Source organism: Budorcas taxicolor, chromosome 19 (assembly GCF_023091745.1).
Source record: "Budorcas taxicolor isolate Tak-1 chromosome 19, Takin1.1, whole genome shotgun sequence".
Lineage (NCBI taxonomy): Eukaryota > Metazoa > Chordata > Mammalia > Artiodactyla > Bovidae > Budorcas > Budorcas taxicolor.
The window spans coordinates 56,936,963-56,949,675 of NC_068928.1; the positions used below are offsets into that span (position 1 = coordinate 56,936,963).

Sequence of the window (12,713 nt, forward strand, 5' to 3'; positions counted from 1 at the left end):
TTTATCCAAAGTTTCCCGGCACACGGCCGTGGGCTCTGGAAACCACTGGGCCGGCTGCTGGGCTGAATCCAGCAGGCCAACCCCGGATCTCCCTGCAGCACGCGAAGTGGTGACCTCATGTCACCAGCATGTCTCAGCCTCGCCACACCCTGTGCTTTGGGCACTGCCATCATCTCCTCTTACAAGCACAGAGGCCAAGGCACAGAGAGGCTGAGCATCTGGCCTGAAGTCCCACAGCAGAGCCCAGCTTCCATCCCACGCAGCTTGGCCCCAGAGGAGGCCAGTGTACCTGCCCTGTGGTACCTCACCTGTTGAAAGGAGATCCTCAGGGTAACAGCCTGACCTGCTGCCCAGGAAGATGGGGAAGATCCAAGGACACAAGACATGGAAAGCCTTGTGGTATCGAAGCACTGAGGAAATCTGGTACTGCTGGGCAGGCCTTGTTAGGCTCTGCAGGTTAGCTGTTCCCAGGGAACAAGGGGACCCCATTCCCCCACATCCACTGCCTCCCATATGATGCCCTCCTGAGGTGGCACCACTGTGCTCTTTCTGAACAGATCCTCCAGCATCTGCCTGTCCACACCTGTGTATTCCCCTCCCTCCCTCGGCCCCGGGGGCACAGGCGTCCAGACACACCTCCGTCCAAGAACCACCCGTGTTCTCCCACGCAGGTTAACCCGGTCCAAGTTGACAGGCAGGGATGGTTCCTTGGGCCACCCACTCCCAATCTCGGGTCTTGGGCACCATCACCCTTCCCCCATCCCGTCTCACGCAGGACTGATCCCACCTCCAGCTTCAGGAAGTCGCACTCAGTGGACACAGGCTTTCTTCCTAAGTCACCATGTGACTCAATTCAGGCCAAAGACAATCAAGCTCTGAACTTGTCTTTTCTTGGTGGAAGAGAAAAAACTTTTTTTCCCAAGGTGGGGAGCTGGGAGGCACCATCTTGCCTCAATTCCCTGAGCCAACACAGAAAGAAACGGAGCTAAGAAACAGGGACACACCAACATGATATCATCCTGGTGACAGCATCTAGGTTCAGGCCTGGATATTTTAGTGAAAGGAATCAGGAAGAGACATCCCGTTCCCTCTCTTTTGGTTTCTTTTAAGTTCCAGGTTGGACCACAAAGTTGGACCAGAAAGAAGGTTGGATCGTAAAAAAAAAAGGCTGAATGCAAAGAATGGATGCCTTTGAACTGTCTTGGACTGCATGGAGATCCAACCAGTCCATCCTAAAGGAAACCAACCCTGAATATTCATTGGAAGGACTGATGCTGAAGCTGAAGCTCCAGTACTTTGGCCACCTGATGTGAAGAGCTGACTCACTGGAAAAGAGCCTGATGCTGGGAAAGATTGAGGGCAGGAGGGGAAGATGGTGGCAGAGGATGAGATAGCTGGATGGTATCATTGACTCAAGGGACATGAGTCTGAGCAAACTCTAGGAGATAGTGAAGGACAGGGAGGGCTGGTGTGCTGCAGTTCATGGGGTCGCAAGGAGCTGGACATGACGTAGCAACTGAACAAGTCCCAGGTAGCGCAGTGGTAAAGAACCTACCTGCCAATGCAGGAGACAGGGGTTCGATCCCTGTGTAGGAAATGGCTCCCCACTCCAGGATTCTTGCCTGGGAAACTCCATGGACAGAGGAGCCTGGCGGGCTGCAGTTCATGGAGCTGCAAAGAGTCGGACACGACCGAGCAGCGCAGAACCACAACCCATTGCTAGGAGGGTTTCCTGTCACGTCTGATCGAGTTGCCTGATAGAACCTCTTTCTCCTCTTCCTGCTCTTCTGCCAGCTCCCCCTCCCAGCCCCATGCCCAGCCTCCCGCCCGCATCTGCTGACCGGGGCTCCGTGGAGGGAGGCCTAAGCTGGCAGAGTTTGCCGTAGTTCAGCGGGCGCTGAAAGCGTGCGGCCCCGGGAGCTGCCCGCGGCCCTCCTGCGGTTCACTTGCCCTAGCCAGGTTCAGCCACTTGCCACCAGAAAGCTGATTTTGCACTTCTCTGCAGAAAAAAAGCATGACGCCTGCCCTCTGCACAGATGCATGCCGCTCACCTGGCCAGCTCCCTTGTGCCCAATGCCCTGGCCTGCGGCATCCGGTCAGAGAGCAGTAACCCCAGAGGCCCCGGGCACCAGGCAAGTTAGTTCTTTCCTCTTGCTGGGACTTTAATGAAGGCAGAGCTGCTATACTGATCCAGCGACTGGACGGCTACCAAAACCCCTCGGGCTGGGACTCAGGAGCCTGCTCTGTTCTGTGCCCACGTGCTTGGACCTGCCAGGCTGCTGTGTGCCCCAAGGCCCACCCTGCCTCCTCTCAACCTGGAAAATGAAGATCAGCCCCAGGTGATGAAGTCCACCCTCGCAGCAGCTTTCTTAGCTTCTTCAGTGCTGAAAACCCACTCATCTGGAAGTTTGTCTCTGCCCGAGGGTAACAGGTCCAGGGAGCCCCAAAGGCAGACAGTAGCCTTCAATCCTCATGTGTTACTTACTCGCTGAGGACCTTATGAATTAACCTCTCTGTCCTCAGTGTTCGCATCTATAGAATGGGGCCATAATAGCAGCTGCTCAGTAGGAGTGACTGCAAGACAGACCAAGGGGAAGGAAGGCAGCGTTGGGCCTCCTCCATGGGCAGGAGGAAGATGAAGGCTGTAATTTGTACAGTTATCAGGCACTGTCATCTCCACGGTGGTCACTGGGCTGGACCTCCGTTTCACCTGCCTCCCGTCTGAGTGCACGTGTCTGTGAAGCCAGGTGGGTTTGGGAGGGAAAAATCTGTTGAAAATTGGAATCCTAACACGTTCCAGATGATTGGCCGTCTGGGCAGAACAGCATGGCCACTGCCCGGCGCGGGTCAGGGCACACTGGGTGCACAGGTATTCCGTGCTGGCTGCTGGCTGCACGTGGATCCATTGCACAATCAGCACTCAGCGTCTCAGGGGAGAGGCAGCTTTAAGGGCACTGAGTTACTGGGGGCTCCTCTGGTGGCTGCTTGGGGTCAGCCTGACTCTCCCCAGTGCCTGAGCCCTGCCCTAGCCAGGTTCAGCCACTTGCCACCAGAAAGCTTTCCAGTGATCAATTTCCATGCAGTGACCCCCAGATTCCATGGGCTACACTCACTTGGTTCTGAGAGTCTTGGCTTTTCAACACGGCTTTAAGCTCAGCCATTGCTGGTGAAGCCCGTCCCTCTGTCCTGTACCCGGCCCTCTGTCCTGGGCGCCCCCTGCCAGCAGCAACAGCATCTGGGTCTCTTCTATCCGTGGTGACATTTTCCAGGACCAGAGCTGGAGCTGACCGGAGGGCTGCCCTTCTACCTCCCTCCCCTCCCAGGAAACCTTCTCGCCTAGGAACCTCAGTTGAGCTCAAAGCTCTCCAGAGTCCCTTCCATTTGCAGCTGTTTGAATTTCATCAGCTCAGAAGCTCCAAAAGTGGGCATATCCAGGAAGAAGCTGCTGGACAGGAGCGTCCCTGGGGACGGCTCAGAATTGGGGACGTTTGCTGAATGGACCAGCATTAGCAACTTGCCAGCCCTCCTCTCCTAGTGCTGAGCAGAATCTTGACTTTGAGAGAAGAAATAGAGCTACTCACTCAAGTGGCAATTCAAAGGCCCTTACAGAGGCCCGAGGTTGTGCTTAGAGCTGGGCAAGGCTCAATTAATTGCTCCAGCCTCCGGGAGCCTTGTCAGTTCAGCAAGGGTCTCGATCCATCTGTATGTCTCACACCTGAGAGTTGGCAAGAGGAGCCAGAGGGACACAGGGCAGCTGGGAGAGGCTGGGCTTTCTCTTATTGCTCCAGGGCACACGCATCTATCTGGAATAGGAAATGGCAACCCACACCAGTATTCTTGCCTGGAAAATTCCAGGGACAGAGGAATCTGGTGGGCTGCAAAGAGTCGGACATGACTGAGCGCTCATGCACATCCACGCATCACACACACACACACACACACGCACACGCGCGCGCGCGCACACACACACACAGGTATGCATTTCCGTTCAATAGCATAGGGCCTAAGGGCATGGCCATCCTTGTTTGCTCGGGACGCCTTGCCTTTATATCTTTCATTCATTGATGACTATGTGTCTCGGTGTGTGGTTCTGGTGTAATTATTAATAGTGGTCCCTCCCAGTTTGGATTCCCTGGTGGCTCAGATGATAAAAAGTCTGTCTGCAATGCGGGAGACCTGAGTTCAGTCCCTAGGTCAGGAAGATCCCCTGGAGAAGGAAACAGCAACCCACTCCATTATTCTTGCCTGGAAAATCCCATGGACGGAGGAGCCTGGTGGGCTACAGTCCACGCGGTCACAAAGAATCAGACATGACTAAGCGACTCCACTTTCACTCCCAGTTCAGATGACGACTTACAGGGTCACCCTCCAAAGTGGAGCTCAGGAGAGAAACAGAAGTAGGAGGAGCAGCTTGGAGAGATGCTACTGAGAACCGAGACATGGGTCTCATCTGCTTCGCTCTCTTTCCAGAACTTATAAACTGGATGGGGAGCCCAGGACCCCCTGGGGAGGGGCTGGCAAAATTTGCTTCTAGACCCTCCCAACTCACACAAGGATGGGGACATCCCTGCTGGCCCAGTGGTTAAAGAATCCGCCTGCCAGTGCAGGGAACACGGGTTCAATCTCTTGCCTGGGAAGACTCCATGTGCCAAGCTGCAGGGCAACTAAGGCCGCGTGCCACAACTACTGAAGTCCGTGCCCTAGAGCCCAGGGTCTGCAGGAAGAGAAGCCACTGCGTGAGAAGCCGCTCACCGCAAAGAAGACTAGCCTCTGCTGCCCACAACTAGCGAAGGCCCGCGTGCGGCCACAATACCCAGCGGAGCCAAAAATAAAAGACTAAGAATGGCCCTCGCGTCAGATTTGAGGTGGATCATGTGATACTCTGATCTGAAGCCTCATGGTGTGGTACAAACCCTTACCTTTTAAGCAAGGTGAGCAATAGATTCTGTTTTTATGATCATTAAGCATTTCTTATCAAAGTATCTGCCTACCTGTTATAAGTTCACCTGAGTCAGTAAATGGGTTTTTTTTTTTTTAAAAGGGTAAGGATTTATTGATTTATTTTCGTTTCTTTATGGCTGCACAGTTTATCCTGCTGAATGAGTTTTAAACTGACACGGAAAATGAGTTTCACCTTCAGCGCCAGCTCTGGGCCTTAGTGTTAGTCCCGGCCCGGGTCGTAGTGCTAAGAATTGTGAGGTTACATCCCAGGCGAAGGTCGGAATACCACAAGCTACACCCACTCGGGGCACGGGAGATGGAGTGGCGGCAGCCCCTTTGCCATCAGCCACTCCTGTCTCAGAGACTGTCAGGGGTCTCGGGGGCTCTTTCTGCACAGACGCTGAATGATACTGGAGATTCTTTGAAAGGCCTAGAGGCAGGCCTTCCTCCCCCGTTCTGTCTCCAACCGCAGTAAAGTCTTATTGCAAGCAGACCGCGATGTCAGCTGCCTCTCCTGGGGAAGAAAACCGGACAAGTCAAGGACCAAGAGACCACTGTGTTAGGCAAGACGCTTTCTCAGATCAGCGTCAGGCCTTGGAGAAACTTCCTCCCTGAGCCCATCTCCAAGCGTGGCAGCGACGCATCTTGGGCCTTGACATCTTGCGCATCCCCGTCTCCTTTTGGTCCCTCCAAACCTCAGCCCACTGCCCCTAAGGCAGGTCCCCTGGGAGCCTGGAGGGGGCGGGGCTTCCCTCTCAGGGACTCTTACAGGCAGCCCACTCCTTAAAGGAACCGCACCCCTTAGACAGAGGCAGCCATGCCGATGCTTTCTCGCCTCTGCACACAGAGGTTGCTGCCCTTGTGACAGGTGTTCTCAGAGGTCTGTTCGGTCCCTTGTGTCACAGCCACCCACCCAAGACAGGATGTTGTGTGTTTAGGGGGGAATCTAAGGAAGTATATTTGCCAACAGGCCCATCTGCTCAAACGAGAACCAGGCTCCCCTCCATGCCTTTCAAGGCCGGAGGCCCAAGGGATCAAAAGCATATTCTAAATGGTTTCTTATGCGACCTTTCAACCAGCTGCACACGAGTCTCAGATGGGTTTGCAATATTGTCAGCCCTCTTTTGGATCACAGGGGTCCTGTCACTTGGTCTGGAATGGGGTGGCCCTCCGTGTTGGCATGAGACAGAGTATTTCCTGCTGTCTCAGTAAACAAGCATGTCACCACCCTCAGGGATTCCGGCCCTCCACATGTAAATTTCTGAGCCCAGGAAGAGCAATGCCTGCTTCCTGGCAGCCACCAAGCCGCTGCCATCCCCACCAGTGGGCAAGGAACTAAGGATGTGAAAAATCAAATCTCAGGATGCTGACCCCAGAGAGCTGAGATGCAGATGAAAGGAGGGGCTTCAGTGAGCCCAGACTCGCGTTTTCCCATAGAAAAGCACTGAATTCCTTGAGATATCTGGTCTCCCTTAATTAACACTAATCTTCTGATGTTCAGACTCCCTGCCCCTTGTTGCAAACTTCTGTATAACCCAACTCCTCTCCTCACCACCGCCTCCTCGGAACAGTTCGCTCAGGGTCACTTGAGATGCTGTCTTCCGGGCTTGAAGTCCTAAAAATTTGCAGCAAATAAAACATAACCCTCAACTTCTAGGTTGTGAGTACTTTTTGAAAGTCAACATGGGCCATCCCTGATAAACTCCATAAAGGATGTGGAGATGGGCTATGAGGATGGAAGTGAATTATAAATGCTTGCAAAACTCATTCATAAGGGAAGATGAGAACAGGGTGGGCCTTGAGGGTGTAGGAGAGGGTCACTGAGGCTCAGTTCTCCTGTTTGTAAAATAAAAAGATTGATTTTGGAATCACACCATGGTCCATGTCAACATTACCCAGGACGCAACCCCATCGCTGAATTATGAGGCTACGGGGTGCTGGGGGCTTCCTGGTAGCTCAGTCAGTAAAGAATCTGTCTGCAGTGCAGGAGACCAGGGTTCGATCCCTGAATCAGGAAGATCCCCTGGAGAAGGAAATGGCAAACCGCTCCAGCATCCTTGCCTAGAAAAATCCCACGGACAGAGGGGCCTGGTGGGCTACAGTCCATGGGGTCACAAAGAGTCAGGCATGACTGAGTGACTAACACGTTCACTTTCTTTCTTGGGTTCTGGACGTCAGAAGTCCCACTTCACTAGAGGCAGCAGCCAAAGAAGGACCCCTTTCCCTCTGGCTGATAGGAAACCCATCACTTTTTCTTAATACCATGTTGTGTGTGCTAAGTCACTTCCATCCTGTCTGACTCTTTGTCACCCCATGGACTGTAGCCCTCCAGGCTCCTCGGTCCATGGGATTCTCCAGGCAAGAATCCTGGAGTGGGTTGCCATGCCCTCCTCCAGGGAATCTTCCCGACCCAGGGATCGAACCCACATCCCTCCTGTCTCCAGCACTGGCAGGCGGGGTCTGTACCACTAGCGCCCAGGGGCAAGGTGACTGGACACTTCTACATTCCCTCCCCTTGGCCGCTGTCAAAGGCTAATTTGGAGGTGGGAGTTCATTCCCCCACTTCTGGCAAAGCAAGCTTTCAGAACGTCAGGAAAAGCCCGTGAGCAAAGAGATGGCCCTCCTGGGGGACAGACGGTAGCAGGGGACCCCGGAAGCAGTGAGGCCAAGGGGTCCGCTGGGCACCTGCCACCTCACTTCGCCTTCTCCCGTGGGCATCTGTCTGTTTCCCAGGGACACTGGGGACCGAAGATTTGCTTCAGTCCTCTTGTTCCACCCTGGAGCCTCTGCACCCCCTTCTTCCTGTCGCCACCTGGACCACAGAGCCCATAACACGCCGCTAGAAACACCTTGAATGTCCTTAAATCCAGGGCCCAGAGGCGAGAGCCCCTGGGGCTGGAGACAGTTAGGAGTGATTACAAAAGGGCTGCTGTCTCCTTCGCTTTCTGGAGGCAGATGTTTCAGTCAGCGGGCTGATGGGTCCAGATACGTTTGCTCAGGAAGCAGAGCCAGGGTCCCCCGGGATGGGGGATGAAAGAGCAGAGACCCAGCAGCTGGTCCACACCAGAGGCTGGTGCAGCCGTTCTGGGGGCCCGGGGCTTTCTGTGGAGGGGGAGCCCGAGCTGCACGGTGAGGCGGACCCTGCCATAGCGTCCGGGCAGCGAGACCGGAAGGTCACCTCGGGCTCTGGGGTTCACAGCAGATGGAGGTGTTGGGAGAGGGGGGAACATGCATGAGAGCAGCTTTGTGATTCAGCGTGCGTGTGCACTCACTCGGTCGTGTCCGACTCCGTGCGGCCCTATGGACTGTAACCTGCCGGGCTCCTCTGCCCATGGCCTTCTCCAGAGCATTCTGCAAATGATGCCTCAACCAGGGAAGGCAGGCAGACTCAGGGGGTTGACCAAAAAGGCAAAGTGACACATCAGAGCCCTGGGTCAGGGGGCTGGCACGTGGGGAGCCCCTGGGACAGAGCTGTGGATTAGAAGTGACATTTCCCCAAAGGTTCTGCTCCAGCTTCCTCCACCTCAGTAAGCAGCAATGTTGCCCCACCCTGCCCTCAGTACCTAAGAAAGGAACAGGGAATCAGCCCGCACACCTCTCGTTTCCCCACCCCTCATCCTGATGCTCGCTTTCAGATGCCTCCGTGACAACGTCCTCTGTTGACACCACGGCCCATGCTGCCATCAACATCGGCCCTGCTAGGTATCGCCAAACGATGAATGAATGGATGAGTGAAGATGGAAAGCAGGTGGTGGGTCCCAGACCAGCCTCCTAGAACCAGCTGGGCACCCGCTACCCGCCAAAGCCGGGTAGGATGGGATGATGCAGGGGAAAGACGCACCCCTGGCCAGATGACAGGAGAGTCAGGCGCCCACATCCAGGATGTAAGTGGGTACTTCAGACAGCCTCGTCAGAACACAGACATGACCAAGGGCAGCTTCCCAGAACCAAGAGCGTCTTGGAACCCCCACAGGCGACAGGCACGCCAGAGCCATCCGGAAGGGCTTCCTGAGCCCTGGCTGGTCCAATGCAGGCAGAGCCCTAACTCTGCTCAATTGCGATCTGTGTTTATGAGCCTAAAATCAAATGGAAACTGAAAGTTTCTCGTGAGAATCATCTGTCAAAATTGTGCAGTGTCCAGACCCCGAGCCGGGAGACGGGGTTATAAATACCGAGGTTTCTCCGGCTCTGCTCTCTCTCCGGGGACTCGTGGGTCATTTTTCAACCCCGCATTAATCCGAGAAACTCGATCTTCCATCATACATTGTGTCTAACAGGCTGGGTATTTGGGATACTGATTGTCCCCGGTGGATCAGAGGTAAGAACGATCACAGGCGATGAATCCAAGGGCCAGGCTCACCTCTCCCAGGCACACAAGCTCGCGCGGCCACCCGCGTCCTGAACCCGACTGGGTGGCTGCATCGCTCTGAAACATACATCCTCAGACAGCCACCAAAAGCACCTCTCCCAGAACCATCTTTTTAAAATGGCCTTCCTAATGACAATGCAGAGAACGTGGAAAGCCAAAAAGCACGAGGAAAAGAAAAATGGCCTGCAAATCCATCGCCTGGAGGGAAACATTTTTGGTTCACAGGTTTTTCGGACTTCTTTCTCTCTCCCCTGCCTCAACATTTTCTTTATTGGGATACATTGTACATATTGCTTTCCGGCGGGTTCTCCCCGCCCAGCCCACTAATGGTCACATAGTGACCTTCTGCCCCATCATTATCCTTCCACCGGCATAGCTTTTAATCACCACATTTATTTTTTCGGTCAGTCTCTTATTGAACACTAGTTTGCTTCCAATCTGCCGACAGTATAAAAGAGGCTCTGAAGAACATATTGCACATAGATCTTTGAGCAAATCACATTATTTCCTTAAGATAAATCTGTAAGAGTACAATTTTGCTGAGTCAAACATGTACATTTGTTTTAAGGCTTTTGATACATTCTCTCTTGGGCTTCCCGGATTGCTCAGGGGTAAAGAATCTGCCTGCCAATGCAGGAGACACAGGTTCAATCCCCGGGTCAGGAAGATCCCCTGGAGAAGGAAACGGCAACCGGCTCCAGTATTCTTGCCGGAGAAATCCCATCGATGGAGGAGCCTGGTGGGCTACAGTCCATGGGGTCTCAAAGAGTCAGACACAACTGAGCGACTAAACAACACCATTCTCTCTGATTGTGCTGTGTCTTTAGGACTCACCAAATAATTCTGGAATAACCTGGATCAGTATTGACCCTGGGATAACAGCGGAGCAGGGGAAGTGAGTTACTGTCCGTCACAGCCGTGGGGGAATGATTCATCTCTCTGCTTACACCGGCTGTTTCCAGAACCATCGTTTATCTCCTTTGGCTACAGCAGAGCTGAGACACGGTGATAGTGGAGAGAGTGATTTCTCTTAGAAAATTAACTGAGCCTCCAAACTCCTTCTGACTTGTTGGAGCTTTAGAATTTATTTGAAAGGTAACATCAGACCCGCCCTTTGGCTCTCTAAAACTGTGACCTGAACAGGATTCCTTAACTGGATGATCTAGGGAGGGCTGGTCTGGGCAAGTGTAAAGGGGAGGATGAACTGGCTTTGTTGGGGGAAGAACCCCATAGAAGGGTTAAGAAGAACAATTAGATGGGCAAGGGTCTGGAATTCCCTGGGGACCGTGGAAGCCTCTTTTGTGTTGCTCAGCTATGTGTAAACTTGTGTACACATGCTGGTGACTGGAAGCTTAGGTCCTGCATGGGTGTCCCATTTAAATGCACCGAACGAGTCAAGGTTGGGAGCAGGCAAAGCAAGACTGGTGACCTCACTATGCCCTTCACTATTTCATATCCGTCCACCCAGTCCTTGTCCAGAACTTTCCCTGGAGAGCTACACCTCTGGGCAGCCAGGAATAGGAACAACCTTCCAGAAAATCCTTAACAGGAACAACACAGTCTTTGGGGTCCTCCTACCTCCCTTTGTTGTTATTCGGTGGCTCCATCGAGTCCAACTCCGCGACCCCATGGACGGCAGCACGCCAGGCTTCCCTGTCCTTCCCTATCTCCCAGAGTTCACTCATGTCTATTGAGTCAGTGATGCCATCCAACCATCTCATCCTCTGTCGCTCCCCTCTCCTCCTGCCCTCAATCTTTCCCAGAATCAGGGTCTTTTCCAGTGAGTCAGCTGTTCGCATCACGTGGCCAAAGGATTGGAGCTTCAGTTTCAGCATCTGTCCTTCCTATGAATATTCAGGGTTGAGTGACTGGTTTGGTCAACTTGCAGTCCAAGAGACTCTCGAGTCTTCTCCAGCGGACTTTCTTCCCTCCTTGACTCCCCAGCCTCCAGCCAAGCCACCAGCTACTGCCTCCGATGTGCAGCTGGCAAAGCTAAAAGCACACAGACTCACTCCAGAGAGACCCACGCCTGCAATCCCAGCTTCACTGTGCAATCTCAGTCCAGTTACTAAACCTTTCTGATCCTCAGTTTCTTCATCTCCACAAGGAGGGGTGGGGGAAATGCTCCCCTCAATTCTTAAGGCTGTCTCAGGTTGAAACAAAACACCTAACAAGTGTGGAAATGTCTGCTGCTCTCCTTGGCACATAACAGATGTTCACGGAACATTAATCAACACTTTTTCAAAAATCTCCAAATCCAGGGCTGCCATTCCCAGGAAGGCTCTGAACCCTGTACTGTGGCTCCAGCTCCGGCCTGTCGACTCGCATCGCCTTAGAAACGGTCAGATCTGCTAAAAGGTGATAAAGGCTCATGATCCTTCTAGGAATCCATCTTAAGTAAATAATCACAGATTTGCTACAAAATTGTTCTTGACAACATTGTTTGTTGAAAACCAGACACAATATAAATATTAAGATACAGCAGACCAAATAAAGTATAAAACATCCATGTTGTAAAATACGATTTGATATAAATTTTGTTCAGTCTTTGAAGGTAAAAATGGTAATCCCATTTTGTGTACCGATTTTTATTTCCTAAATTATTTAATGAATTGCTGGGCATTTTCCCTTCGTTTCTTAGTTCATTGTGTCTCTTCTCACAGGCACTGCTTGCCTGTGTCCTGTGTACCTCTTTATGTCTGTCATTTTAATTTTTTCCTTATGGATTGCCCCAGCTCTCCATACATTAATAAATTGGTTTCTTGTCCTTTGACTTGTACTGTAAATGTTTTTTCCCTGTGTGTCCCTTGTGTTTTGACCTCAATATGCTCCTTGTTTTCTTTTCCTCACCCTGCAGTTTAGTTTCTCTGTGCTGCAGCTGCTGCTAAGTCGCTTCAGTCGTGTCCGACTCTGTGCGACCCCACAGACGGCAGCCCACCAGGCTCCCCTGTCCCTGGGATTCTCCAGGCAAGAACACTGGAGTGGGTTGCCATTGCCTTCTCCAATGCATGAAAGTGAAAAGTGAAAGGGAAGTCGCTCAGTCGTGTCCGACTCTTTGTGACCCCACGGACTGCAGCCCACCAGGCTCCTCCGTCCATTCATCAATCTTGTCCTAAATGACGTCGGAGCTCATGTCTTGTTTTGAAAACTAGATTCTAACACTAAAGTTATAAATCTATTTACCCAAATTTCATCCATAACTTTCATTGTTTCTTTTTTTTCTGTAACATGAAATCTTTGCTCCATCTGGAATATATTTTGGTGTAAAGAATTAGGTGAGAATCCAGCTTTACTTTTCCCCCCAAAGGTTAGCTTGTTATCCCAATACCATTTATAGGATAATCCTCCTTACAGACAAATACTTTAAATAAATCCTCTTTCGAGGGGGTCACAGAAGCCTTTG

The 12,713-nt window shown here is 52.4% G+C and overlaps 1 protein-coding gene across 1 annotated transcript in view; it reads left to right on the plus strand.

Moving 5' to 3' along the window:
- The first annotated feature begins 7,964 nt into the window (after positions 1-7,964).
- Positions 7,965-12,713, plus strand: part of LOC128065482 (translation initiation factor IF-2-like) — a 53,750-nt gene continuing 49,001 nt past the window's right edge. Inside the window, exons 1-2 of the mRNA XM_052658656.1 lie at positions 7,965-8,070; positions 8,577-8,643. Coding sequence (XP_052514616.1) covers positions 7,965-8,070; positions 8,577-8,643 — 173 coding nt within the window. The remainder of the gene's footprint in view (positions 8,071-8,576; positions 8,644-12,713) is intronic.